The sequence below is a fragment of the Dendrobium catenatum genome, unplaced genomic scaffold, assembly GCF_001605985.2.
Source record: "Dendrobium catenatum unplaced genomic scaffold, ASM160598v2 fragScaff_scaffold_1271, whole genome shotgun sequence".
Taxonomy (NCBI): Eukaryota; Viridiplantae; Streptophyta; class Magnoliopsida; order Asparagales; family Orchidaceae; genus Dendrobium; species Dendrobium catenatum.
In genome coordinates this window covers 635119-662972 of record NW_021319733.1, presented here as the reverse complement: position 1 = coordinate 662972, position 27854 = coordinate 635119, and the positions used below count along the sequence as shown (strand labels likewise).

The window sequence follows — 27854 nt, the reverse complement described above, 5'->3', positions numbered from 1 at the left end:
TAAAAATATTAATGTTTATTATAACTCTCTCATTCATATGTGTATTTGATTTTTGTATAAAATAAAAATATTAAACTCTCTTAAATATCACAAATTTTCTAGCTCCAACAACTATAATGACCTCCTTTTTCAAATGGGCCCTACCATAAATCATGTAATTGAAAATTAATTATTGTAAAAGCAAAATTGCGACTTTGTTGGCTTCTAAAAAATTGCACATCGAAATTATAAATTTATAACTTTCTCATTATCCAGGGGTATTTTGGAACTTTCACTCGCTATCATTTTCTGTGCCACCATTTTTTTAATGACTCAGGGCATCTCCAACCGAAAATGTCATTTTTCACTCCAAAATGCAGGGAAATCAAAAAAATGCCGTGTTTCATCTCCAATCCAACGCCATTTTGCCGCTAAAATGGTCGTTTTCGTTGGCGCCTTTCTTCCAAGCTGTTCGGTAGAGAGAAGAAAATGCCGCAGATGAACAGTGTAACGCCAATATTGGCGTCGCACTGTTCATCCGCAATCAAATGGCGTCAAAAATGGAGATCGGTTGGAGCAAAGCAAGAACGGCAAACAAGTGTTTGCCGTTCGGTTGGAGATGCCCTCAGAACGGCTCTCTCTCTTCTGCCCCAAAATATTTTAAAAAATAGAAGGCTTATTTTTTTCCTTTACATAAAAATATTTTTCTTAAGATTTTTATAATGATTACTTATTTATTTATTTATCCACTGCTATTAATTGAACAGCGGGGATGAAGAGACGGCGAGGGAGGGATAGAGAGATATGCTTTGAAGGCTGTCTCTTCACTGGTTCCAGCTGCCCATTTTGTTGATTTCGTTTTTATTTTTCACTTTCATCGAATCCCAAACTCGCTCCTGGAACTGTGCCTCTGATCTTCGCAGGGTTCATTCCATTCTTCTTTGGAGATGCAGGCGGATCAGCGAAGAAAGGTGGGATCTTTTTCTAGGTTTCTTTTGCTTTTTTTTTTTTTTTAAAGAACATATGACACGGCCTGTATTAATTACTGGTATTAAATCTGTCCAAGTTGCATTGGAACCCTTGTTGGTTTCCGCTAGTCATTTTGTGTGTGTGTGAGTGTTTGCCCCCCCTTCGATGGGTTATTTAGCATGGGGGTTATACTTACTGTTAATTTTTTTTTATCGAAATTCATCGATATTTGGTGTATGGCTTCTAGGTTTTTCTTTTCAAGTGTTAGGATTGATTCTTTTTAGATGGTACTGTTTCTGATAGATGATTTCAGATTTCTATTTAATTATATTTTTGCTTTTGCTTAGATTTGAATGGCTTCGTTTTTCTCCTGCAAATAGATTTTGATATGTTAACCTAATCTTTTAGCATCTATTCTGCATACTGATACGGCATGGACCGAGGAGCAATCTTTAGTTTGAGGCTAGTAATTTTATCTTCAATTTTAGTTTGGTCAAAACTATGGATTGGCTTATGGATTAATTAAAATTTCAAATTTTAGAATTAGGTAATCATGTTGTGCCTCCCTGCTTGTTTATGAAGTAATTATCCTTACATGAAATAAACATGTTTCCCTTTTTGTCATTCATTGAGGTGATGTTAATGCCCTAGGGTTTGATTTTAAACTCATGGTAAATCTACCATTATGAAATAATACCCTTCCTTTATTTTCCATTTTTTTATTGGTTGGTGGATCAGAGAAAGTTTGGATGAAGATCCCGACCCAAATTTGTTTGGGATGGTTCTATCAGTTGAATTTGTTTTGAGATGAGTATAATAGAAGAGTTGATTGATTAGCATCATATTGCACACTTCTCAAAGCAAATCTATTGGGCAGAAACCAAATTGGAGTTAGGATATCATAACTCAAATTATTTTCCTTTGGATCTATGTGTTAGGTTGTATATTTCTGTTAGAGAAGTCTCTTTTACGCTTCAAGCATGTAATCTCAGGGAGTAGGAGTCCACATACAAGTGTCTACGACTCTATCTAGTTTGCTTGCTAACATTATGCTGTGGCCTTACACCGTTAATGTATTGTATTGGTGTTTCTTTTATCTGGTTATTGTTTTGATGCTTAGGTGAATGGCAATTGCAAAATGTTTCTAACTGTTACTGAATGTCTCTTAACAATTACATATATGAATGTAGAACATACCTCTAGTTTGATTATAAAATGTACAAGATGTTTCGATATTTTTTTCCCTTGCTTAGTATGTGTTAGTTAGTACATTAGTTGCAATCTATTTATTATTGGAACCAACCTTTTCTTTACTGGGTGAAATTTTATGCTACTATTGATGCAGGCTTTGACTGAAGTTGATTTCTTCACTGAATATGGTGAGGGTAGTAGATATCAAATAGAAGAAGTGATAGGAAAAGGAAGCTATGGTGTAGTTTGCTCTGCTCTTGACACTCATACAGGAGAGAAGGTTGCAATCAAGAAGATAAATGATATCTTTGAACATGTTTCAGATTCCACACGAATTCTTCGTGAGATTAAGCTTCTAAGGCTCTTGCGTCATCCTGATATTGTGGAAATCAAGCATATATTATTACCTCCATCTAGAAGGGAGTTCAAGGACATATATGTTGTTTTCGAACTCATGGAATCAGATTTGCACCAGGTCATTAAGGCTAATGATGACTTAACACCAGAACACTACCAATTTTTCCTTTATCAACTTCTTCGTGGTCTGAAATATATACACACAGGTTGTAAGCCCTCATCTTTGAATTATACTTATTTATTTACATTTTATTAATAATACAAATTGTAAGCGCTTATCTTTGCATTGTACTTTATTTTGTCAATCCACTTGTTTACAGAAACCTAGAAGAGTATTCGTTGTCTTTGTTCATTGATTGTAACCCCACCCAGATCTTGCCATTGTTTTTTTCCTCCATGATTAATGACCTTTTCAAATCATTTTATAACCTAATCACCTTTTGTGAATATGATATCTTTTGTTATTTTCCTGCCATGCATTTTCTACTTTATCACTAAGTCCTTTTTATTGTTATAATATCTGCATTGTCAAATTGCTTCTTTGTGTCATTTTTATCCCCAAACACACACCTAGAAACATAGCTGTTCATTTGTCATTTTATAAACTCTGTCCTTCATGCGCTCTGAAAAATTTTGGTAATCAGAACATCTCATTATCATCATCCACCTTGTTATATTTAATACTAACTTGGCTTAAACTATTGCTCCGTCCGCATGTTTGGGTTCAAAGTTTAATTCCTCTTTTAGTAGAAAAACAACAACAACATCAAGCATTTATCTCATTACTTGTGGTCGGCTAAATGAATTTTTTTTCTCCATTGCGTTATGTTAAGAGTCAAATTCTCATTTAAATCTAATAAAAAAAATGTCATTTTTAATATTTATAACTAAGTCTTTTTAGTTATACCTCTACCTTTTTTAACATAGGCCAATTCTAATATATCTACTCTCCTAAAGAGTCATCGGAAGGCGGACATTTTATGTGACCAAACCATCTAAGACGACTCTCCCTAATCTTATATGCACTGGAGCTACTCCAACCTTTTCACGTATATGCTCATTTTGCATTCTGTCTCTAAGGGGCTGTTTGGTTGCCTGTATTAAGAGGGTACTGTAAAGTAAACATAGGGGTTTAGAATTTTTGTGTCTGTTTGGTATGTAAAGTAGATAAGTGAAGTATTTAAAAACTCCTTGGGTAGTGTATTTTTGGTGTATTCCAAGCCCGCTCCAATCAGACGAGTTATGAATACCAAGCTCTGAAATGCAGGAACGGGGCGCGTGAGACTATTCGTGTCTGTATCTTCCTCACGAAAAAAATCCAAGAAACGAGAGTCGTTCTTCCTCACGAAATCCTCCTCTCGTGTTCATGCTCGCCCGTCATCTTCATCATGTTTTATCGCTCGCAGTCCAGACATTCGCAGTCCAGGCGTTCGCTTATTGTGTTCGTCCGTCATCCTCAATGTTGTTCTTCCGCGGAGCGTGCAGCGAAGTCCGGCCGTTCGGGTGCATCTCGTGAAGTTCAGCCATTATTTGTTCCTACCTTGCTTACTAGGGTTCCTCTCGTCCTTTCTTCCTTCTTATTTGATTTGTTATTACAAGAGATGAAAAGATTGGATGGTTCTTCCATTAGATGAAAAAATTGCATTTTATTGTAATGGAAATTGTTTTTTTCACTTGGAATCTTTGGCATCCCTCATTTGTAGGGTTCTTGAGCCATTCTGTGAAATTTCTTTTATGTATTGGAGAAAGAAAGGGGTTTGAAAAATTGTGTTTGTAGGGTTATTTCTCACTTTAAAATTAGGATAAAGCATTTTTTAAAATTTTGGAGAAATAAATAGATTGCATTTTGATTTTCTACAGATTTGGTTATTTTTTCCCAGTTGAAATCTTTGGCTATTAGTTTCAGAAGTAAGTTCTGTAGCAAAATTGTTTGGTACTACCTTTTTCTTTTTGGAAACTTATAGATTATTGGTATCTATGGATGAACAATTGCAAGATGCTAAAGATCAACTATCCAATTTCGATAAGCATTTGGGTGTCGCAGGAATAGATGAAACACAAATTTATTCCGCAGTACAAGCAGTGGTTGCTGGTACATTTATTATTATATGCTTGTTATTACGTGAAATTGACAGAGAAAGGAAAAAATATAATTCACAACGGAATATACAATGATGCACATATCTTTCTAGGCTATATGACGAATCTGATTCTACTTGTATTGATATGATACACATGAGAAGAAAGCCTTTCTTCAAACTATGTGAATTAGTAAGGACATGAAGATTGTTGGTATATTCGAATCACATTTGATAGTATTCAATTTTTTTAGTGGTCTTCGTAAGATGCATTTTATCAAAAGTAGGATTGTGTCGAAGCTATAGATGGAACACATATGAAAGCTAGAGTTCAATATGATACTTTACTTCAATACTGCTCATCATACCAAACGACTCCAAAAGCATTCAAAATACACTGCTTTTACTTTGCACCGTGTATACCTCACCAAACAAGAAAAATAGTTTCCATGCATTTACTTTGCAGACAACCAAACACTTTGAAGTATTCTAAATACATAGCATTTACTTTACACTGTATTTCTTTTTTAGGCAACCAAACAACTCCTAGAGTAAAGACACTCATCCACTTCAGAATCCTCATCTCTGCAACACTTAACTTAATTTTATGCTTCTCTTTTAATGGCCAAAAATTCCTCTTTTAGTGAGGACTATTTATTCTCACTTTGCAAAGACAGACTTTTTTTCTTTGCAGTAAAACATTAATTGGTTGAAAAATTATATTGCTAATTACATAATCAAATGAGCTTTGGTTTGCTCGATTAGCCCTTTAGTTCCTATTTTTAAACATATTAATTAATACTTTATTGCAAAGTAATTTACTGGGCCTTATTATCTGAATTATTTTTATAGGTAAGAGTAGCTACTACCTTTCCCATGTTGTGGGATGAAGGCTTGTTGTTGTAGTAGTTGTAATAGTAGCTACTACCTTGAAGTGAAATATCACTATATCTCGCTTTACTTTTACATAATACTCTCCATCTCCAACTATTTTATATGTCCAAATACTTCCATTCATAGCTTCTGATCTTATCTTCACGTGGACATCCAGCAAATGTCTTTCATAGGGATCTCAAACCTAAAAATATTCTAGCAAATGCTGACTGCAAGCTCAAGATATGTGACTTTGGTCTTGCAAGGGTGGCATTCAATGATACCCCCACAGCAATATTTTGGACGGTATGGTTTTGTGATGTAGCTGTTTACAAAATTTCTTTCTCAAAGTCCAATCGACAGTTCATTAATTCTTCTAAATATTTATTTGTGGATTTCCGTACAGGATTATGTTGCAACGAGATGGTACAGAGCACCAGAACTATGTGGATCTTTTTTCTCCAAGGTTTCTTGCTAATTAAGCTTGTATTTGAAAAACAAAAACCGAGCTTATTCTGTTTTATACTGATTTTAAAGAAGTAAATATCTACTGCGAATACATTTGTCTAAATATTGGTTAAAAATGCTTATTTTACTTTATTTCTAGTTTTTTTCATTCTAACATCTGCTATTATATAGTCCTTATTTGAGATTGGCAGTGGTCCTGGCTTCATTTAAGCGATGATTTTTTTTGGATCAATTTAATGTTTAATTAGTTTTTCAATTTGTACTGTTTCTGCATTGAATTTTCATATTAGGGTTTTATTTTTTTACAATTTATAACTGAGGGAGTTGAAGGTAAACTTGAATTATGGAGGTCAACCTTAGAGTCTAAAGGTTTTCGCTTGAGTAGATCTAAAATGGAATATATGGAGTGTAATTTTAGTAGTAATAGACCTAGTGAGGGGATTGTGACTTTGGGTGATCAAGTCATTAATAAGAGTACATGTTTTAGATACCTTGGATCTATTGTTCAGAGTGATGGTGAAATAGATGGGGATATTATCAGCATAATTCAAGTTGGATGGTTGAAGTGGAGGAATGCATCGGGCTTGTTGTGTGATAAAAAAGCACCCCTCAAACTTAAAGGAAAATTCTATAAGATAGTGGTGAGGCCTGCAATGCTTTATGGTGCCGAATGTTGGCCATTAAAAGAGAAGCATAATATTAAGTTAAGTGTGGTAGAGATGAGGATGCTCAGGTGGATGAGTGGCTTTACCTTTAGAGATAGGATATGAAATGAGCATATACGTGAAAAGGTTGGAGTAGCTCCAGTAGAAGATAAGATTAGAGAGAGTCGCCTTAGATGGTTTGGTCACATAAAACGTCGGCCTTCCGATGACCCGGTTAATAAATTGGAGGTATTAGATTTGACTTATGTTAAGAAAGGTAGAGACAAACCTAAAAAGACTTGGTTAGAAAATATTAGAAATAATCTTTTTTTATTAGATTTAAATGAGAATTTGACTTTTAATAGAACACAATGACGAAAAAAGATTCATTTAGCTGACCCCACGTAGTGGGATAAAGGCTTGTTGTTGTTGTTGTTCTAACTGAAAGTTGCTTCAATCAATGATCTTACGTTTAATTATGTGTCAGGAAGTGCTTGCAAAAATTTAGAAAAAGCCTCTACTGAAATCTGATTTCAGCAATTTTAGAAAACCATTGACAAGAAAATCAGGAATAAAACACACGAACATTTTTTTTATTGAAAGTTTTATGAAAGAAAAGACAAGATACAAGTGGATCTTCAATTGGAGAGGAAGATCAGGCTCTCCCAAATCTCTAGCCACCTGCTAGAGTCCAAACACCCTAAGAACAATCTAATTTCAGCAAACAACACCATTCCCTAACTCTAGGAAAATAACTTATTTAAAGCAAACAATAACAGTAAATACCCAAACAGCCATCCCCCAATTCCTCATATTTTCTTGATTATTTCCCTCCCAAATCAGCTCCTAAATCAGTCATCTTCAATTAGGAAATATTTCCTAATTAATCCTCTCCAAATCAGCCCCCAAATCTTCAATTAGGAAACATCTTTTTATTAATTCCCTTTGATTAAAAACCTTCCTAAACAATTCCCTCTTGATTAGGAAACTTCTTAATTCCCTCATAATCAAATGAGCTTGTCCATCAATTCTCCCCTCCCAAATTGCCACATTGTCCTTAAGGTGGAACAAACGAAACTGCTGTTGAAGCATTTGACTAATACAACTGGACTGAAAATGGATTGACACTAGGTCAAACGATCCCTACCTCGAGCATCTCCTTGATTAATATCTCAATCTCTTCTTTTTAGATTTGGGGCTGACTATATAGATGAACACTGATAGGTGGGACTCCTTCCTTCCAGATAATAACATACTAGCGTTCTTGCGAAGGATTCAACCCTTGAATTTGCTTGAACACCCCTCGATTCTGTTGTAGGGGTGGTAGAATCATGTCCGGTGCTTCTATCTTCCCCATCCTTTTCCCCTTCCAAATGCTGCAGCTCAACTAAAAGTCCCACTCCTTCACCCTTTCCTCTCGTTGGAAGTGGCTCGAAAACTGGCATCCCCTTTTCGTCCCTCAACGTTTTTACCTCCTGATCTTTTCCTCTCCTTATCGGATTAGGGTTTCCTCCACTCACTTGGTTACTGGTGGCTCCCCTTGCCTCTGGCAACGCTGCTTTGGTTTGGAACTCGACGCTGCTTTGGTTTGGAACTCGAGCAGCTTTCTTATCATCTCTTCCATGATGACAAACATCTCATCAATCTTCTCATAGATTGCTGAAAATAGCTTATTGAAATATGAAATCTTTTCATCACGATCTGATTTCAATTGCCCAATCTTCCTTTTTAATACTTCTACTTTTCTTCCAGCTATGGGTGTCCGGATCGAAAATCTTTGATATCAATTTGTTAGGAAGTGCTCACAGAAATTTAGAAAAATCCTTGACTAAAATCTAATTTCAGCAATTTCAGAAAACCAATTAAAAGAAAATCATGAATAAAATACACAAACACTTTTTTATTGAAAGTTTTATGAAAGAAAAGACCAGATACAAGTGGGTCTTCTATTAGAGAGGAAGATTCGGCTCTCCCAAATCTCTAACCGCCGGCTAGAGTCCAAACACCCTTAAGAACAATCTAATTTCAGCAAACAACACATGTCCTAACTCTAGGAAAATCACCTATTTAAAGAAAACAATAAACAATATATACCCAAACAGCCCTCTCTCAATTCCCTCATATTTCCTTGATTATTTCTCTCTCAAATTTTCTCTCAAATCAACACCTAAATCTGTCATCTTCAATTAGCAAATATTTCCTACTCAATCCCCTCCAAATCAGCCCTCAAATCTTCAATTAGGAAACATCTTCTAATTATTTCTCTTTGATTAAGAACCTTCTCAAACAGCTCCCTCTTGATTAAGAAACTTCTTTAATTCTCTCACAATCAAAGCAGCTGATCCATCATTATCCCGGGCAAAATATGTTAGCTAAACCATTTAGATATGACTATTCAATTGCAATCTGTTCGAAGTCTTAAGGAAAACATAAAAAGAAGTAGTTTTGAGTTGAATCTTACATTGTGCTTCTTGATACTCATCATTATTGGTTATCATTGCGTGTCTCCTTAAATTGCATACCTGAATTATGTTTTTATTTTATTAAGTTTTAGCTCCTCTTTTTATGCGTTTCCTTATTTGCTATAACTTTACATCTAATAATTGAAGTCACACATTTTGACTTTTGAATCAAGGGCCCTGCTTGAACTTGGTCGCATAATTAATGACACTTACATCAGAACTTTCCTTCATTTTAAGTTTTTTCACTTGGCTTGTATGCTCTTGGATAGGGCTAACGACCAGGTGAGTTCAGATATGCTTATGCTAGCTCAACTTGACTAGTAATCAGTATCTTTTGAATAGAGCCTATTCGACATCAAAATTGATATGATTTTGACTAGACTTGAAATGATTTTAGGTTGGCTCAAACTCTAAATGAGTGAAGGAAAAACTTGAGCATGAGATCTTGTGCATATGCATGAGGCAGCACTTAATAAGTGGACCAACTGGCTCTGTCTAAAACTTTAAACAACTAAATGGATGCATCTAGTATTTGAGCTATCTTGAATCAAAGTTTCAGTGACCCATCCTAAATTTAAAAGCAGTATGGATTCTATTTAAAAAAACAATTATTAAGAAATTGTTGTTGAATGGATTCCCTTTCTTCTTTCCCATTCCTCTCTTTCCTCCCTATGGTATGATATGGAATTCCTTATCTCTCACATTGGCAGTCCCATTTCTCTCTCTTTCTCCCGCCCTCCTTGATTTCAGTATGCTTATCAACAACTTGGCATTAAGATTAATGCTTTCTACTTCACATCCTAGGAATGATAAAAGTGATCTTAAATTGCTTGAAATTGAATAACCAGCAATTAGAGAGGATAAATGGTTTAGATGTCATTATCAATACCTTTTTTTTTTTTATTCTTCATTGATCTAGCTTGCTTTAGATTATGTTTATGGATGTTTTGATTAAAGCTTCTTTTTTTTTAAATTATTCTAGAACTATCGTACATTGCTCTCAGGACTTCTGAACTTCCTTGGCTCATAACTAATTTATTTCTATATTTGGTTGTCTGCAGTATACACCAGCTATAGACATATGGAGTATTGGTTGTATATTTGCTGAATTACTAACAGGAAAGCCTCTTTTCCCTGGGAAAAATGTTGTCCATCAATTGGATCTGATGACTGATCTTCTGGGATCTCCTCTTCCTGAAGCTATTGCCAGGGTTTGTGTTTGTTCACATGATCACAGTAAAGAATCAAGATTATGCTCTTTTTGTGATACTCATGACTATTATATATGAGTTCTCTTTTCCTTTGCAGGTACGCAATGAGAAAGCCAGGCGGTATTTGAGCAGCATGCGCAAGAAAAAGCAGGTGCCATTCTCTCAAAAGTTTCCAAATGCTGATCCACTTGCTCTTCGTTTGTTAGAGAAGATGCTAGCTTTTGAACCAAAGGATCGTCCTACAGCAGAAGAGGTACTGTTTGAAAGCTGCTACTCAAGTGTTTTGGTGACATGGATTTGGAAATTTTTTTTATTATTGATTTGCCTGCCTGATCTAAAGAAGCTAAATGTTGCTGTAAGGTGTCAGGCTTTAGCCGATCCTTATTTCAGAAATATAGCAAAAGTTGAGAGGGAACCTTCTGCTCAGCCAGTTACCAAAATGGAGTTTGAATTTGAGAGAAGAAGAGTGACCAAAGAGGATATAAGGGAGCTCATCTACAGAGAAATTCTAGAGTATCATCCAAAACTATTGAAGGAGTTTTTGGAGGGGGAGGAGTCAACTAATTTTATGTATCCAAGGTACTAACCATTGCAAAAATGTATGAAATCTCTTCAAAAGCTTACGATATCCTTGCAGGCCGTGCATGTTCGTATGAACTTTCAGGCCTCACAAAAAACCGTTTTTAATTGCATTGATCGAATGATTAAATGATAATTTTATTATTTTTTTTTGTTTACGTTTATGGTAATCGATTTTCTCACTAAAACCCAAAAAAGGTCTACCTTGTTAACTGCTGCACATAGTTATAATTCTATAATATTTGCTTCTGAGGTGTGTCTTTATTTAAAATGTTTCAGCATAACATTATTGGGATTCCATTACCAACCTCCTTGTTCTCTTTGATGCTTGGCACTCATTTGAACTGAAACCTTAGGAGAAACAGTGAGGACTAAAATTCATAATAACTTTTGCTTACAGCGCAGTTGACCAATTCAAGAAGCAATTTGCTTATCTTGAAGAGCATTATGGAAATGGTGCAACAGTGGCTCCACCAGAGAGGCAACACGCTTCATTACCTAGGTGAGCTGTTTAATTCCCATCAAGGTTTAGATTGTTTTGATGGAAGTATTTGGAAGTGATTAGAACTAAGTTCAAATATTTATTTGGTAGAAATTAATTAAGATTATTTCCTTTTTCAGAACTTAACCTTTATAAAGTTGAGATTTGAATTTCACTGATGAGAGATTGGAAGTTACATCTTTTTTTTTTAATGAGTTGATAATAAAATAACATAAAAATTCAGAGAAAGATGGATTTGAATATTACTTTCGTTCATAATAATAAAAGTATAATAAAATTGTTTATGGATGATAATTAAAAGTCAAATTAATTGCAGGCCAAACAAACATTGAAATTGAATCATAAGAAATGAGTTCATGCAAATAAACAAATAATATTGAAACCCATTTCATGGGACTCACTTATGAAGTTAAGCCCCAGTACTTCCAAATACTTCAATTGAAGCAAACTAGCCCAATAGTATATATATATAGCAAGTGAGACTAAGGCTGATTTTGTTTTCACATGAAAAGGCCCTGTGTATTTCGTTCAGAAAACACAGCACATAATTCAAGTGATGCAGTTATAGAATTTTCCAAATGTTCAATTAATGAAGATGACAAATCAAAACCACAATACGAGAATGGTGTAGATCCAGTAACAAAGTTTCCTCTACAGATTTCTCAGAGGTCCCAAGGTAAGTGAAATTTTGTTTTCAAAATTTTACAATTTTGTAACATTACATGATAATATTTAATTGATTCTATACTGAAGTTTTCATCTCTGTCATCATCATTTTCTCATTTGAGATTCAGCTTTATGAACTGAATTTAATGCAGCACCTTCGAACAAACTAAACAAGAAACAAGAAAATGCGAATATATTATACTCATGTGGGCTATAGTAAATTTGTGCCCCAGTCTCTGCCGGAAGAGCCTTGAATATACCGAGTCAAATATGCATAAGGTAGATTAATTTTGAAGATAAGACACTACCCATAAAATTTTCTCATTTTATGAGGACTTTATGATATGATTTTAGAGAACTCATAGGCGCAAACCCTTTTGATTAATTACTCTTGATAATTAGAGAGAACTATTGATTAATATTAGTTGTTGTAAGTTAAATGCTTAACGTATAATAGTAACAAATTTAGTATAGGGTTTAAAATTTATTACCTTATACTTAAAGCTGATGGTGAGGTAATGACGAACCCAATCAAGATCCCATGATTTAATCGTCCCTTTTTGCTTAGTCAGCAAATGTAGTTGACTCAACTTAATTGAATTATCATTGCCGAAAGTTATGAGCTGTTTCGTGTTAGGGAACTTTATAGATCCATGGTGGATGTTTGTCTAAGAAGATAAATTCAAGTAAACCTTAAGTCTTAACCAACAAAACATTGTCTTATCAAGTGCCACCATATTCATTACATCAGAGTTTTTAGCCATTGGAAAACTTGCAGGTTCTAGCCATGATCGTAATTTAATAGTGTCATTTTGTGATAAAATTACCTAATTGATTAGAGGGCCTCGATCATAACCGATTACCTACGGTGGCATTTGGCTGTGAAATAAAATTGTTTGAGTGATTTCAACATGCTTGTGCGCTTCTCAAGGCGAGAAACTCAAAATTCTCTCATTTTTTCAATCCACGTAGCATTCTTAGCTTATATTTGCACATTTGTCTGAGTACATGTGGACATTTCAATTTTGAAAGATTTGATTTTCTTGCACAATCTTCAATATACCTGTGTCATGCAATTGCGTGATTTTCAGTATAGTTGCACAATTTTTAGTACGCTTGATGCATTTACACTTATTTTATTTAAATTTATTTATTTATTATTTTATTGATGCATATATATATATATATATATATATATAATCAACTAAATTAAAATTTAATTTTTAATAATAATAAATATTTATTTTAAATGGATAACCATTTATTTGCCAAGTTTTCGTAGCTTGTGCACACCGAATTTCATCCTCGTTTTATTGGTATGGGTGGATTTTTTGTCTTTTCTATTGTGTCATAACCCAAGCTATATGAGTGTCATTTTCTAGTTATTTCAACATTCCAGATGCAATAGGGTGGTTTGTTTTGAGAACGGACGACGTTTGAGCAATTTCTCACAATGTGTGTTCATAGTCTATCATTTTCAATCACATTTGCTCCAACTGAGCGTGAATGATCTTTTTTTTGGTAATGTTGATGTTTCAAATGCAATTATGCTATCCATTTTATAAATAAGCGACATTCTAGTTATTTCACGCAACGTCACATTTTTAGCTTGTCATTTTTTATCGTATTTGATCAAGTTAAGCATGAAGGGTGCTTCATTGATAATTTTGATGTTCAAATGCATTGGCGAAGTGCTTTTGGTGAATGGGTGATGTTCGGGTGATTTTGCACAACATCGAGGTATTTCGAACCTATTTTGCACAAATTCACGGTAGTTGATCCATGTTCTCATCACACTCGTTTCAATTGATCGATAAACACATACCCCTAACAAACATTGTGCGTGTCTAGAGCGGACCTTTTTTATTGCAAATTAGTTGACCCTGTAGATCTCGTAATTCATTTATATATATGCTAAGAGTTTAGATTTTGTAGGTCTTCAAAAATATGTATAAATGTTGATGTGAAGCACACATTTGAGCTATGGCATGTGGGTATTCATTATTGTAGTCTGGTTTAGTATAGACTTCACATCTTGGCTTTAAGGGAATGGTTGTTGCTTTTTAATCTTTCTTGTTGAGCACATTGGAGTCACCGTTAGCCCTAAAATTGTGCTTGTGGATTTATGACTAGTTTCATTTTACGCACTTTGACACGATCCCCTTTGTTTTATCATCATGTTTGCACTCTGTTCTCATTGCTTTTTGAGGAAAATATTTCGCTGAACTAGACCTGTTGACATGTTGCAGGACAAACCTACCAAGGATGCTATTTGGGACATATTAGACTAGGTCAATTCTTAGGGGGCTGTTGATGTCATTGATAGGTTTGAATAGCACAAGGAGATACTTAGGGGCAGTAGTGTTTATGGCGGTTTCTTCGCTCGGTCATCTTCAATTACCTCCTATGAGCTTGATTCTTCTATTCATCAGGAGCTTTCAAAATGGGTGACCACTCTCAAACTGAAGTGAAGGGAATTGAACCCGCTAGAGAGTACATTGGACTAGATGAGCCATGGATTGTGTTATATTTTAGAGCCTATTGCCGAAACTATTTAACATATCATACAATTTAGATTATTGGGCCATCATCAACAGCAGCCTTATTCACTATATTTGCCTTAGGATTGTCATTTAGGGTAGCTCTTTGGACAAATCTATGGATATATCTTATGGACTCATTATATCTTATAGATGCATAGAGACATACTAAGATAGGTAGGGATTTATGAAGTTGTATATGCTACTATGTTCAACTTTGATGGTATTCCTGCTTCGTGGATTAGGGGCATGCTTGAGTTCAGGGAAGAGGTGGCTTGGACTATCTTGTGACATAGAGAGATAAAAGAGAGAGCCGGAGCAGCTATTGGGTGAAAAGTGTGAGGGAATGAGGGAGGGTTTATGATGTGAAACAATCCATGCGAAAATGACTTGCTTAAGGAAGTTTGCACTTGTAAATTTTAGAGAACAATATTAAGCAATATCCTCTATTGATGTAAACGGTAAGATAACATTAAGGTGATAAAATAGCTTTGGTCGAAACATATGCGAGAGGTTGAGATCATTAAATAGTCAACTAAATCTTACTTTGCATACATGAGTGGTTTCAACGAGAAATCTCAATACTAACAATAAGATTAGGCTATGAAAGATCCCTCATACAACTCTTCCTATTACTAGGTTCTAGCGACGAATAATTGACATGATCTTCATGAATCTATTAATAACCATAAACGAAAAGTAAATTAGGAAGATAAGACATGAGAGAGGAGTCCCAAGAAGAGCTTTACCCAATGAAAAGATAATGTAGAACTCTTATGCGAAGGTCTGGATGCTTGAAAGATGGTTGGCAGCAGCCTTCAACTCTTAGTTGACTGTGGACAGCCGTTTGGCAACTTCTGAGGGGAGAACAACCACCAACCTTGGTCTAGAATCCTTGGGCAGCGGGTGGGAATCCTTCCAAGCAGCTGGACAGCTTTTGATCTTCGATGGACTGCAACTAGGAGGTCTTCAAGTTGGCGAAACAACACGTGAAGCCTGCTGGAGTCTATGGACGGTAGATGGGAACCTTTAGGATAGAAAAACAGGGAATTCGAAAGGGCAGAACAGCAGATTTCCAGATCCTGAAATTCGAGACAGCAAAAAGAACCAGTCCAGAAATCTGGACAGCCAATTGTGGAGCAGAATTTCAGGGATTTTCAAATCTCAGATTTGAAATCTGAAATAAAACTGAAATTCCGTTTGAGAGGGGAGGTATTTGGGAGGTAATTAAGAGGTGATGAGGTGACAATTAGAGAGAGAATCAATTGCAGCAATTCCTTGAACAAAGGATGCCTGCAACATATCATTCTATCTGATATTTACAAATAATCTCTGTGAAAAATAACAACCAGTATCTTCAAACATAAAGTAAGACAGATAAGAGTGCATTATATGATTAGACAACGTTCAAAACATTCAGCCCACATGCCATTTCCATGTTAACCAAGAAACAAAATACTTATCAAATTAAAACACAAAAATGCCAAGCCAAGTAATCAATTCACTAAAGAGAACAAACAATATAACTTCTTATCATAAACCACAGATGTTCCCAATATCAACCACATGTATTCATTCTTATCAATCATCATCACCATTCATTTCAAATTTTTTTTTATTCCCACCATTCATTTCAATTAAGATAGGTAATTGGTCAACTTTTAGCTTAGATCTTTTTGAATAGGATCAAACAATTTTGAACTTAGGGCAGCTTCTTTACCATAGTAAGCCCTCCTCATCATTGCTCCCTGCCTCACCATACATTTGTTGATCTTCATAGGAGTGTTAATAATTGACCCGACCCGCCAACTTGTCTCGAAAAATCCGAGCTCGAGCTAACCTGTTTAATAAATGTGTTGAGATTTTCGACCTATTTATTAAATAGATCGTGTTCGGGTTGCTCGCGAATTCATTTTTTACCCGAAAATGACCAATTTAATAATTTTTTCCCTTTTTTATATATGGGTAATCTTATTACTTTTTATCAAATATCTTAAATTTTATAATTAATAAGTTATAAAAGATTGTGGCCGCAAGCAGGTGAGCGGACTAGGGGACGTGCGGCACAACTGGACAAGCACAGGTGGGGTCTACGAGGGTAAAAATATTGTAGAAATAATCTTTATATATATATATATATATATATATATGAAAAATACTTTTACATTAAATTCTAAATTTTAATAATAAAATATATATTTATTTTAAATGCATATTGATTTGTTTACAAAATTTTCATCAGCCATGTGTATCAAATTTTGCCCTCATTTTGCTCATACGAGTGAATTTTTGGCATTTCTCTCATGTATGGGTGTCATTTCTAGTAATTTCAACATTCCAAATGTAATATTGTGGTTGGTCCACAAACAAATGAAATTTTGGCGATTTCATAATGTCGCGTTCATAATCCATCTTTTTTATCACATTCTGTCGAATTGCATGCAAAGGGTCCTCCCTTCCTAATTTTGATGTTTCAAATGTATTTGTGCGATCTGTTTGTGAACAGGTGATGTTCGATTAATTTCGTGTAATGTCGTGTTTGTAGTTTTTCAATTTTTACCGCGTTTAATCGAGTCGAGCATAAAGGGTGCTTTTTTGATGATTTTGGTGCGCCGAATGCATTGGCATTGTCCGTTTTGTGAATATGCGAAGTTTTAGCCATTTTGCATAGCGTCGAGGCATTTGACATCGTCTTTGTTGATTGACATTCTTGTTGTGCTTGTTTGAATCCATCAGTAAACGCATGAAAGTCAATAGCATATTCTTGACAATTAGAATGAGAATATAAGAGAGGAAAAATAGGAGATTTTATGATTGAATTTTATTTTCTTTCTCTGTAAAAAAGATAGGAAGCTGTATATAAATAGGCATAGAAATAACTATTTATGAAAGAAATATATTTAAAAGTTAGTCTTTAATTATGGAATTCATAATTAATTGCACAGTATAAATATAATGTAGTTGTCCATGAATTGTTCGATTGCTGTAAATTAAAAACTGTTGTTTGTAGATTACTGGATTATTATAAATGAAAAGCTATTGCATATTGCTTGTTGTAGATGGAAATGTGCTGGTCACAGATTTAAGATTATTTCAACACTCTCCCCAAATTGGGTTATATACGTTGATTATGTCCAGCTTTCAAGTATATTATCAAAACACATTTTGGTTTAAACCTTGATGATGATATTTATATTTTGAGAGTTTGTTAGAATATAATTTAGTTGGGTTAAGTTATCTTCAAATATTATTTTTTTTATATAAAATGTCAGTATATCAATGTGTTTTGCTATGGTGGATATGATTTTTAGCAATACTTATGCTAACGTTGTTGTTATGATATAATTTGAGATTATTTTTTTCACTTGATAGTTTAGTTATATTAATAACATTTTTAACCACATTCCTTTTCAATATCAAGTGTCATTGCTTTGTATTCTTGATGCAGTCAAGCTTTATCATTTTATGTTTTTTTTTTTAATTTAATTTTTCTTGTGTTTTGAATGCTATGTAATTTAATTTTGTTTATCCTATGATGGAAAACAACTCATGATCATGCCGGGTTCGATCCTCTCGGGTTGGTTCATACCATTATCCTACCACTTGTGTTGATCTTACTTCCTTGCTCCTTGGTGGCTAGTTAGGTATTTAATTTGGGTTGTTTTCCCATATTGGGCTTGGCCCATTTCTTCCCCATGTTGGCTGGCTATTTATCCCCATGCTAGCTAATTCGGTTTTTCCATGTTGGAAGGTTGTTTGGTCTTTCCCATGCTAGCTATTTTTCTTGTGCTAGCTGTTTGGTTTTCACCCTTGCCGGATGTTCAATTTTCCCCCTGTTGATTCCTATGCTAAGTGTTTTGACTTCTCATTATGAGGGTTGACTTGGATGGTTTATATTGGCTATTTTGGTGACCATTTAAGTGAGCAATTTAATGCTTTTTCCCTTTTTCTCCTATATAATATAGCCTATTTGCTATTTGAGGAGGTTTTTTGATGGTAAACAAGTTAAAACGTAAGGGTTTTTTCCTATCTTGTGAGCTATCTTCTTCCTAATCCTTATTCTCTCCATGGTTTCTCTTCCACCTGTATCTTTCTTCTCTAAATATTGTGAGCTGTAAGGTGTGTTATGCCTTGTTCTATTGGTATTTACCGGATGAGTAAAAGCCTGTGCTGGATCATAATTTCTTTGGTGAATCTCTGGCTTGTCCTTTTTTTTAGCACCTTTTCTAGTTTGTATTTGCATGTAAGGTGACCATTAGTAGTTGTTCTGAGGGTGTTTTAATTTATGTGTTTTATTTCTTTTTTCTTCTTTCTTGAGTGACTTCTTAACCTTTTGCCCATCTTTGTTTCTTAGTTTATATTGTTTAGTGTTGTTTATATGTTATTAAAAGGAAGCGTCTTAATTTGCATTCCTAGTGTTCTCCTACTTGATTTTAGAACCTAACTTGCATCAATTTTGCTTCAAGTTTGCTTCGTGAGGCCATAATAGATTGTTTCTTACTTCCCCAAATAACAAAGTTTCTCCATGTGGAAGTACTGTAGCCAGATGTAGATTTCAATCGAATTAGTCTATAGCTCAATCCATATCTGTCAAAATTTGTATGTCCTTGTTGGATGATTTTTTATATGGCAAACCTTTTATTTGCATCACCTTGAGGTTTGTATTAACAACCTTTATATGAACTTCAATAGGGTTATTTATGTATTAACTTATTACCACCTGATTTTCTTCTCCACCATGTACATGTTATATTCTGCAATTGTCCATCCTGGGTATATTTGCTTGTACTTTGCATAAATATTGACTCAACTGTTATGCCTTCAACCAAATTCACCTAGCACCCGCTCCAACATAAACTGGACTCTATATAAATTGTAGTTCTAACCCTCCCAACTCCATTATCGGCTTCAAACGTCTCCTAAAATGCTGGAGCTTTTAGTAAAAACAGACAGCATTGGCCTATCATTAACTTAGCACAAATGTGCTTGAAAAAACTCAGAACTACTATTAGTTGACACTAATGCAAATGGTAAGTTATCCATAAATTGATGCATTACTTTAGTCACCCTTAGAGTTCAACTCATATAATAGATCGAGAGCATCTTCACCTTATCTGACTAACACTGGGCTAATATTTTCACCAATGCTCAATTACAACAAGAAGGGTTCTCTAGGTTTGGGAATACAAGCAAAGGAGATGAAGGCAAATACTCTATTTTGTAAAGTGCTCATCTCACTCTGACATCTATCTGAAATTATTTACTCCAGAAAGCAGAGACGGTTGCAACCGGTCATCAAATCAATCAATGCATCAATCCTTTGTAGAAAATAAGCTATCCCTGCACCTTTTTTTTAAAGAATTGGCAAGATTTATGCACATTCTCCACATCTTAGTGCCTTTCTTTACCATGGTAATATTCCACAACCATTCTAGAATATGCTTCTTTGATAAAATAGCCGCTAAAAAATTTTCTTCTCCTGAATCTGCTTACAAATTTACTCGGTGATAAACATCCCTTTCCACCTTACATATGTAGTCAATGGCAGGCTACATTCATGTCTATGCCAGGCACCTCCAAAAGCTCCCATGCAAAAAGTATTTATTATTTCTTAAAAATAATTTAAATTTGAAATTGCATTTGACTTAATTGTTGATCTTGAAAGAGATTTATTTTTCTTTCAACGGCTTCCAAACAATTCTTGTTATCTGATCCTAGCAGCAGGATCACAGAGTTTGGTTTTGATGGAACTCAACTAACATTTCCTAGATTACAACAAGTTCCCAATTGCAATGGCAGTGCTTGAGCCACTTTTAGTTAGAAATTTGACTATCAGATGATATGTTGGCACATAAACTCTAAATTCATTCAACAAATGTCGACTAAAAATAGCATCATAAGGAGAGCTTTCCATGACTACAGTGAAACCCATTGATATCTCTTCCAAAGATTTACTGTCTCCCTAAGCCATTGGAAAGGCGTTTATTATTTCAGCTTCTTAGCTCTTCCATTAGAAACCAATCAATCGCCTCTTGACTTGCATATATTCCTTGATTCCATAGTTATTTCTTCCATTAAAAAAAAAAAAAAAACTATAGATGTATGATAATCAATTATGATTCTATGAGCATGATCATTATAGTACATGCAATGTTTATTTGGGTTCTACTGATTTGGGGGGTTCACATGTTCGATGACCACTTAGAATGTTCTATATACTGGATAGCGGCCATAACTAAATGAAAAGAAGTCGGTTTAAGGGGCAAAGCTTCTATCATCTTCAATAGGTCAAGTTAGTTGTTAGGAATACCGGCCCTGACCAGCCCCTCTTTTGGGGACTTGTAATTCCTCATGGGAGATTTGCTTAGTAATTACCTCGATCAACTGTTCTATTCACAGACCTCTCTCTGTAGATGTTGAGACGAAGGAAGACCTCTTCAGACCCCAGGTGAAGTCGGCATTAATGTCTGTCATGGGCCAAAATTTGAAGCCAGCTTCTCAGAGTTGTTGCACAATTCCCAGTTTAAAAATCTATCGATCAAGTTCACATTACCTCTAAAGAGTCTGATAAATCTAGCTACGTATGATCACAAAGATTTTTCTTCTGATCCCACAGGAGCTAAGAATATCTGAAGACTTTTTTTTCGATGAAAATTTTTTGAACAGAATATCAGAAGTCACTTTTTTTACCCTGTGATTAATGTGATTTATATGCTATTCTTTCATCATCAAATAGTGATAGACTGACTGGTTTCTGCTGGCAGGCACCGCTTTAAGGCCAGGAAAAGCCAATGCTTCCATGCTTCGCCAAAACAATAGTACAAACAGTGGTGCAGATCCATTTGAACAAAGAAGAATAGCAAGAAACCCTATAACTAATCCTCAATTCAATTCTTCTAATTGTTCATACCCTAGAAGAAATCCAAGCTGTAAAAATGAGAGAGGAGATGAGGGTATTGAAGGAGCCAATCTGGTTCAGCATAAACCCTACTTGTCAAGAAAAGTTGCTGCAGCACAAGCTGGTCCTAGCAGCCATTGGTAGAGCTGTTCCTTCCTCAGTCAATAATCTCAGTCGCTCTGATGCGAAGATAAAAACCTTGTGGATTGGAGGTTTTGCATCTCTAGCGGCCACCAGCTGGGAGACAACAGTAATACTTTCTTGATAGATTGACTGGCAATTTCTAAATTATATGGGATGTTTAATATTCTAGATTGGGAAAGAAATGATCATTAATGTTTGGATTTAGGAAATTAATGAGAAATAGATTGGTAAGCTTTGATCACTGATTGTAAATTTATAATCAAAACCCATATGTTATTGGGATTTTGTTTCATTTCCTTCAATCCAAACGAAGTCTCTTCTTGTCTAATGGCGTTCGGCCTCATGTTTATGCTGACACAGGGCTTATTTATTTGATTTTGTTTATATGAATGAAAATTATTACTATAATTTGGTGACTGAGCTATTTTTATTTATTTATTTTTATTAAAATTGGTGACTGAGCTATATTGATTTGATTTCGAAATGGTGAATTTGTACTTACCCAATTTGAAATGCTTATGCTGATTCATTTTTAGTTTAGGTTGGAATTTTATAGTGATTTAATTTGTTATAATTGAGCATTTTAAAAAAGTTGATTGTTTAGGTATCGTAATCATCTAACTGAAAATTCAATGTCTTTAAAATTAGTTGGTATATTTTGATTAAAAAAAAAACTTCCAAATTCTTCTCAAAACGATTCTTACATGCAAATATATTATGCAAATACTAATAAATAAAATAAAATAAATGTTAATACTAATTAGTTATCGGTCCTATAGACTTTGAGTGAAATAAAATTTCCTTCAGATATTAAGCAAATTTAGTAAGATATACAAGCAATGTCGTGCATTCTCTAATACGATTTCATTAATATCATCTTCGGCTTGACCATCTCATTTTAAAACAACATTTGTGATTTGTGAAGCCAAGGATTCATAAAATGAATAAGACTGGCCCTCTCAAAACTAAGGCTGGACAGTGAAATACCTAAGCTCAATTTGAAATTCAAGGCTCTAAGTGGGCTCGCAATAAAAAACTACTACTGCAAGAATAGTTGTATCAAATACATTCTTACCATTAATGCTATAATATCTCAAGCCTTCAGCTATTGTTTCAACAAGTGAGACCTCTCAACATTTAACCATACCAATAGATCAATGAAGTAAAGAATTCAAATGAGAGAGCAAAGAGAACTTCAAATTTAATAGAGAACAAAGTTTCTATAATATATATACTTACATGAAAAATTAAGGATAAATTTTTTATATTATATATAACGACATAAAGCTATCCATCACTCAAGAGAATTATACAATAATATCATTATATGTAAAAGCATGCTAGAAACAAGAAAACAAGATCAGATGAAACAATTCAAAGACCTGATTTAGTTTGTAACAAATGCAGTTTCCAGGACCTGGAGATCTTGTTACATTGAGCAAACGTCTTGTATTTGTCCTGATTATCCTCTAACGAGCAATAGATCAGAAAGTCTTCTAACTCACCAAAGTAAAGAACAGTGCAGCAAATCTCTATCATCAATTAAACAAGCTGAAACCCCAAAAAGTATTTCGCAATCTGTTCTTTACTGATATTCGAAGAACAATTCCAAAAACACTTCTAGGCAAGAGAAGTAAAATTCGGACGTGGTCTAACAACATTTAACACCCCTCTTGCAGTTGCCTATTTATTGTGTGAAGAAGAACAAATGAGCCATTGTTTATCAGTAAAACTACGAATTTCAGAAAGAAAAAGGTTTGAATTTACCTCAAAGAAGGAATTATAATTTAGACGCATAAGAAATTGCCTGAGAAATGGCGCTCTCTGACTTCCGGCAAGCCGGCTACTACGGAGTATAGTGTAAAGAGAATTCGACTTCTTATTAAATTCCTGATGCAAAACAACGAGTACGATAAGGATTTAGGGTGAGTTGTACAAATGAGTTATTCTTTTGTCGAACCAGTAAAGCAGGCAAAGAAAAAACACCGTTAGGTAATCCTGCACAAATTACTGAAAAATTGGTTTCCAAATCATGACAACTTTTTAAAATAATATGCTTTAAAATGAGTACAATAATAGTGCTCTAAAATGGCGGTAGTCTGCAAAATCCAGAAAGTTGACATCCGTAGCCTGATGACTCATATATTAAAAAGAGATTATTTTCATAGCTGAATACATGACTTCAAATTACAATAAAAAGTAAACTTAATCATTTGTCTCTACTTTACGAATTGAAACTAGGATTAATAACATTTGACTTCCTTACATATTGGTGGCCCGATTGTAATACTAATGGAACCAAGAAATCTAAATTAATAACAGATTAAGCATTGCCCACTTCTAACATTTCTTATCACAACTGCTCATCGATTGCCATGAGATTAATTTTAATTCTCTATGAAATAAGCACTGAACACTTCTAGTTTGGCAATTTTTTTTTTCATATGTAGACTTTCAAGGGGTTCTGAAGAGGGGAGGCTTCACAAGTTGGATGACATCATTTCTCTCTCCACCATTTCCCCAATATACCTAGAGAGAGAGAGAGAAGTCCTACAAACAATGCCAAGTTCTCACTAATGGCGACAATTGTTATTCGTGGCTAGAGAACCATACACCACCCCTTCCTCCATTTTGTAATGCTAGGCTCAATTGGATACATTTCATTAGTTTTATGATTGGCTATCAACCTAACAACCCTCAATCTTTCTTATATGGGCTAGGGAGCAACAAAAATTATAAAAAAAAAAAAATTAAATGTCATAATAATAATAATAATAATAATAATTTAAGGATTATGTGACTCACAAGTTAGCCAATCTTGATAAGAATCATTAAAGATATGATTTTAGGATTATAACAATTAGATTGATTCTCTTATGGTCCTTAGATTGCAATACGTGTGTCTCTTCCTATTACAAATTTACAATTGTCCGTCCCTCTTGGGTACTTCTTTTCTTTTTTGTAAAAAGCTTTGATTTATTTGCATGTAAGCCTTTTGGAAAGTTAATAAATATTTCCACATATTGTACATAATCAAGTAATAAAATTCAAAATGATTTTATTTTTACCGTTTTAGTTTTCTATATAATATCAAAGTGAGATTAGGGTTTCTATGTTCCACATTTGTTCTTTTATTTTTCTTGTTGAGTTTCTCTTCACTATGACTGGTTTGTTCAACTTCCCTTCCAAAAAGTTTACCATCATAAATAGTGAAAATTAGACTAAAGAACTTCAAGGTCTATAATACTCATATTATCTGAATGGGAAAAATTATCTAAAATGATCCAAATTTGTGAAAACCATCTTATGGATCCTCCTACAAAGTTTAAGGCCCAAAATATGTACTTTGGGATGAAGCGAATTTCATGATCATGGCATGACTGTGGTGTGGGCTCCAAAAAAATTTGGCACCCCGATCTCTCGTGATCCCGAGGAGTTTTAACGGATTAAATTCCGAGGTAAATTTTCTGAAAGGAGATTGGTTAGAGATAAAACACTACCCATATATTTCGTTTTCATTTGTGAAGGATTTAAGATCTGAGTTCAAGTTCAAGTTTCACATAGACCAAAGCACCTATGTTAATTATCCTTCCCGATAACAATTTTTTTTTCTTCCGATTAAGACTAGTCGTTAGATAGACACTTAATACCCTATCATATAGTAGAAACAAATTTAATATTTAAAATTTAAAACTTATCAGCTTGTGGTTAAAGAGAATGGTAGGGGAATGATGATGAACCCAATCAATATACTATGATTACGTCATTCCAAGTTATCATGATCTATAAAATCTTTAGTTGGTGGAAGTAGTCGACCTAATATGACCTAATTTGACCGAATGATCATTATTGATAGAAATGGGTTAGCTCGTAAAAGAGTACTTTACAAACTTGGGGTGAATGTTTGTCTAAGGGATAAATTCAAATCCGTCTTAGCTAACAAAGGGGTTTTGTGTAGTATCAAGTTTACCATATGATTCATTACTTAAAGGTATTAGCCATTGGAGAATATAAGGGTTTTGGTTGTGATCATAATATAGTAGAATTGTAGGGACAAACCAGCCGGTTAAAGGGCTTCAGTTATAATCATTTATCATTTGGAGACATTTGGGCTAAACCACCGATTAAGGACACATGCCATATCATTTACTAACGGGAGATTGTTTGATGATAAATCTTATTTATATTATTGACCGGACATTTGCTCTTTGTGAGTTGGAGTTATTTTTGAATTCATCATCATCGTCAAACTATTACAGAGGGTGAATGAGTTTTTCTTTAAGGTTTGGATGATTAATTTCATTTTAAATATTTAGAATTTTAAAATTTTGAGGGATTTTAAAAATTGATTTCTCCAATTGAGATTTATTTTCAAAATGGCTATCATTGGGGATGACATTGAAGTCATTTAAAAATATTTTTACATTACAAAATGAGAATTTGATTTTTGAGAGTTAACGCCCTCCAGTTGATAATTATCATCAACAGAATCATCATCAGAGATCTAAATAATTCATATTTTTTATTTGAACATTGTCAACTCTATTTGCTCTCTTTTTAGTACAATCACACAATGCATTTGCATTGAGTATTCACACACTTTCTATTTGGAAGCTTTTTCATTTTAAAATAATAGTGTTTTTCAATGTCGTTACACGCTTTTTGAGGTAGAACCACTTTTCAATGTCTTAACGCTTCTTGAAGTTCCATGACACTACTACATGCTTCTTGAAGCGACGTGCTTCAATGAGTTGTCACATATTTCTCGAGGCAGTGGTAAGCTTCTTGAGGCAATAGCATGCTTCCCAATGTCCTGCATACTTCTCAAGGCGCCAACACGCTTCTCGCATTGATATGCTTGAATTTTTAAATTTATATTTTGATGCATGTAAGGCTTTTTGTGCAAGTATTTGTTATCATTAGATGTGCAAAATTTCATTTTGAGGCCTAGAATATGTCTTTTGTCTATTTCTATGTGTTGTGGATCAAGCATCGTTAAATACAATGTAGATTCCTTTTGTTTTAGATAAGAGAGATATTAAGTTCATTTAGTCTCTTTGAAATTCTCATTTAAAACAATTTGTAGAGTATACCAATACCTCACTTCCACTTCCCTTAGCTTCCTCGTCATCACAGACAGTGAGAACCTGAAGAGTTCAGTCCATACAATTGTGCCCCGATGTATACCACTCATCACAACTGAAACACAGTCCCTTCAACCTCTTCTCCTACAGCTTATTCTCAGTGAGCTTCTTGAAGTTTCCTCTGATTCTCCCTCCTACAGGTTTCTCCTCTCTCGAGGGATACCCAATGTTGGCTATGAGCTACTGTCTCTGCCCCCCCCCCCCCTCTCTAGGTGCTTCTGATCCTCCATTAATTGGGCTAGCTCCATAGCCTCTCCCAAATCATGAGGCCTCATCACCATAATTACCGCCCGGATCTCTGGTTTGAGTCTTTTCATAAAGTTCCTCTCTATTACAGTCTCCGAAAGTTGGTACAATTGGCTAGCAAGGTACTCAAACTTATCGCGGTACACCACTAATCATTCCTGAATCAGAGCGAAGAACTGCTCATAGAAGTCACATCCCCTACTGGTTGGAAAATGTTCTAACAATAAATCCTTGAACTCTCTTCCAGCTCCGTATGGGCCGCCTCATGCCTCTCCACTGATACCATGCCAATGCATTCCCCTCTAAACACAAGACAACTGCCGACAGTCTCTCCTACTCCGTCAGCACATTGATGACAAAATACCTCTCCATCTTGTTGATCCACTCATCTGCATCCTCTCTCTCAAAAATAGCCATCTTAAGTTTCCTCACCTTTGATCTCCTTCGTTACGTCCGATTCCTCGAAAATCTCCCATTCCTCAAGTGGGTGATCCTCCCCAAGTGTCCCAATAATCCTTTCCACGATTGTACCCAATCCCTTCTTCAAAACCCCTCATTTTCTTTTCAAATTCAACACCCCTCCAATCACTATCAACCCCTCTCCTTTTAAAAAGCACATTTTCTATCATAAACAACACAGCCCTTTCAAAATCAAAAGCCTTTCTCCTATACACACTACCCGTCTCCTTTCTAAGAATATGCTCTAAGGGAGGCATTCCCTTATCTCCCTCCAAATTCTACAGCTTCTGATATTCCCCTCTCCTTATCACATTAGGTTTTCCCCCACTCCTTTGACCGTCAGTGGCTCCTCTCACCTTCGACGATGTCGTTTTGGTTTGGGCCTCGAGTATCTTCCTCATCATTTCTTCTATGATGGCAAACTTCCGATCAATCTTCTCGTGG

The 27854-nt window shown here is 34.8% G+C and overlaps 2 protein-coding genes across 2 annotated transcripts in view; one reads left to right on the top strand and one right to left on the bottom strand.

Annotated features, from left to right (window-relative positions):
- The first annotated feature begins 727 nt into the window (after window positions 1–727).
- LOC110100836 (mitogen-activated protein kinase 15) lies at window positions 728–21977 on the top strand. The gene is made up of 10 exons (XM_020828525.2): window positions 728–950; window positions 2294–2702; window positions 5626–5753; window positions 5854–5913; window positions 10083–10232; window positions 10330–10485; window positions 10600–10811; window positions 11212–11313; window positions 11826–11989; window positions 21284–21977. Exons 1-10 carry the CDS (start codon window positions 927–929, stop codon window positions 21559–21561), a joined length of 1683 nt encoding a protein of 560 aa, XP_020684184.1. The 5' UTR covers window positions 728–926; the 3' UTR covers window positions 21562–21977.
- An 831-nt stretch (window positions 21978–22808) lies between these two features.
- LOC110100838 (gamma-tubulin complex component 4) overlaps window positions 22809–27854 on the bottom strand; it is a 79978-nt gene continuing 74932 nt past the window's right edge. Inside the window, exons 15-16 of the mRNA XM_020828529.2 lie at window positions 23329–23451; window positions 22809–23244 (exon numbers count right to left, since the gene is read on the bottom strand). Coding sequence (XP_020684188.1) covers window positions 23182–23244; window positions 23329–23451 — 186 coding nt within the window. The 3' untranslated portion in view covers window positions 22809–23181. The remainder of the gene's footprint in view (window positions 23245–23328; window positions 23452–27854) is intronic.

Bases quoted from the DNA above. Each gene is read 5' to 3' on its own strand.
- LOC110100836 (XM_020828525.2), top strand. From the start codon at position 927: ATGCAGGCGGATCAGCGAAGAAAG. The intron at 951-2,293 runs GTGGGATCTTTT...CTATTGATGCAG, and splicing joins AGGCGGATCAGCGAAGAAAG to GCTTTGACTGAAGTTGATTT. The intron at 10,233-10,329 runs GTTTGTGTTTGT...TTTCCTTTGCAG, and splicing joins TTCCTGAAGCTATTGCCAGG to GTACGCAATGAGAAAGCCAG.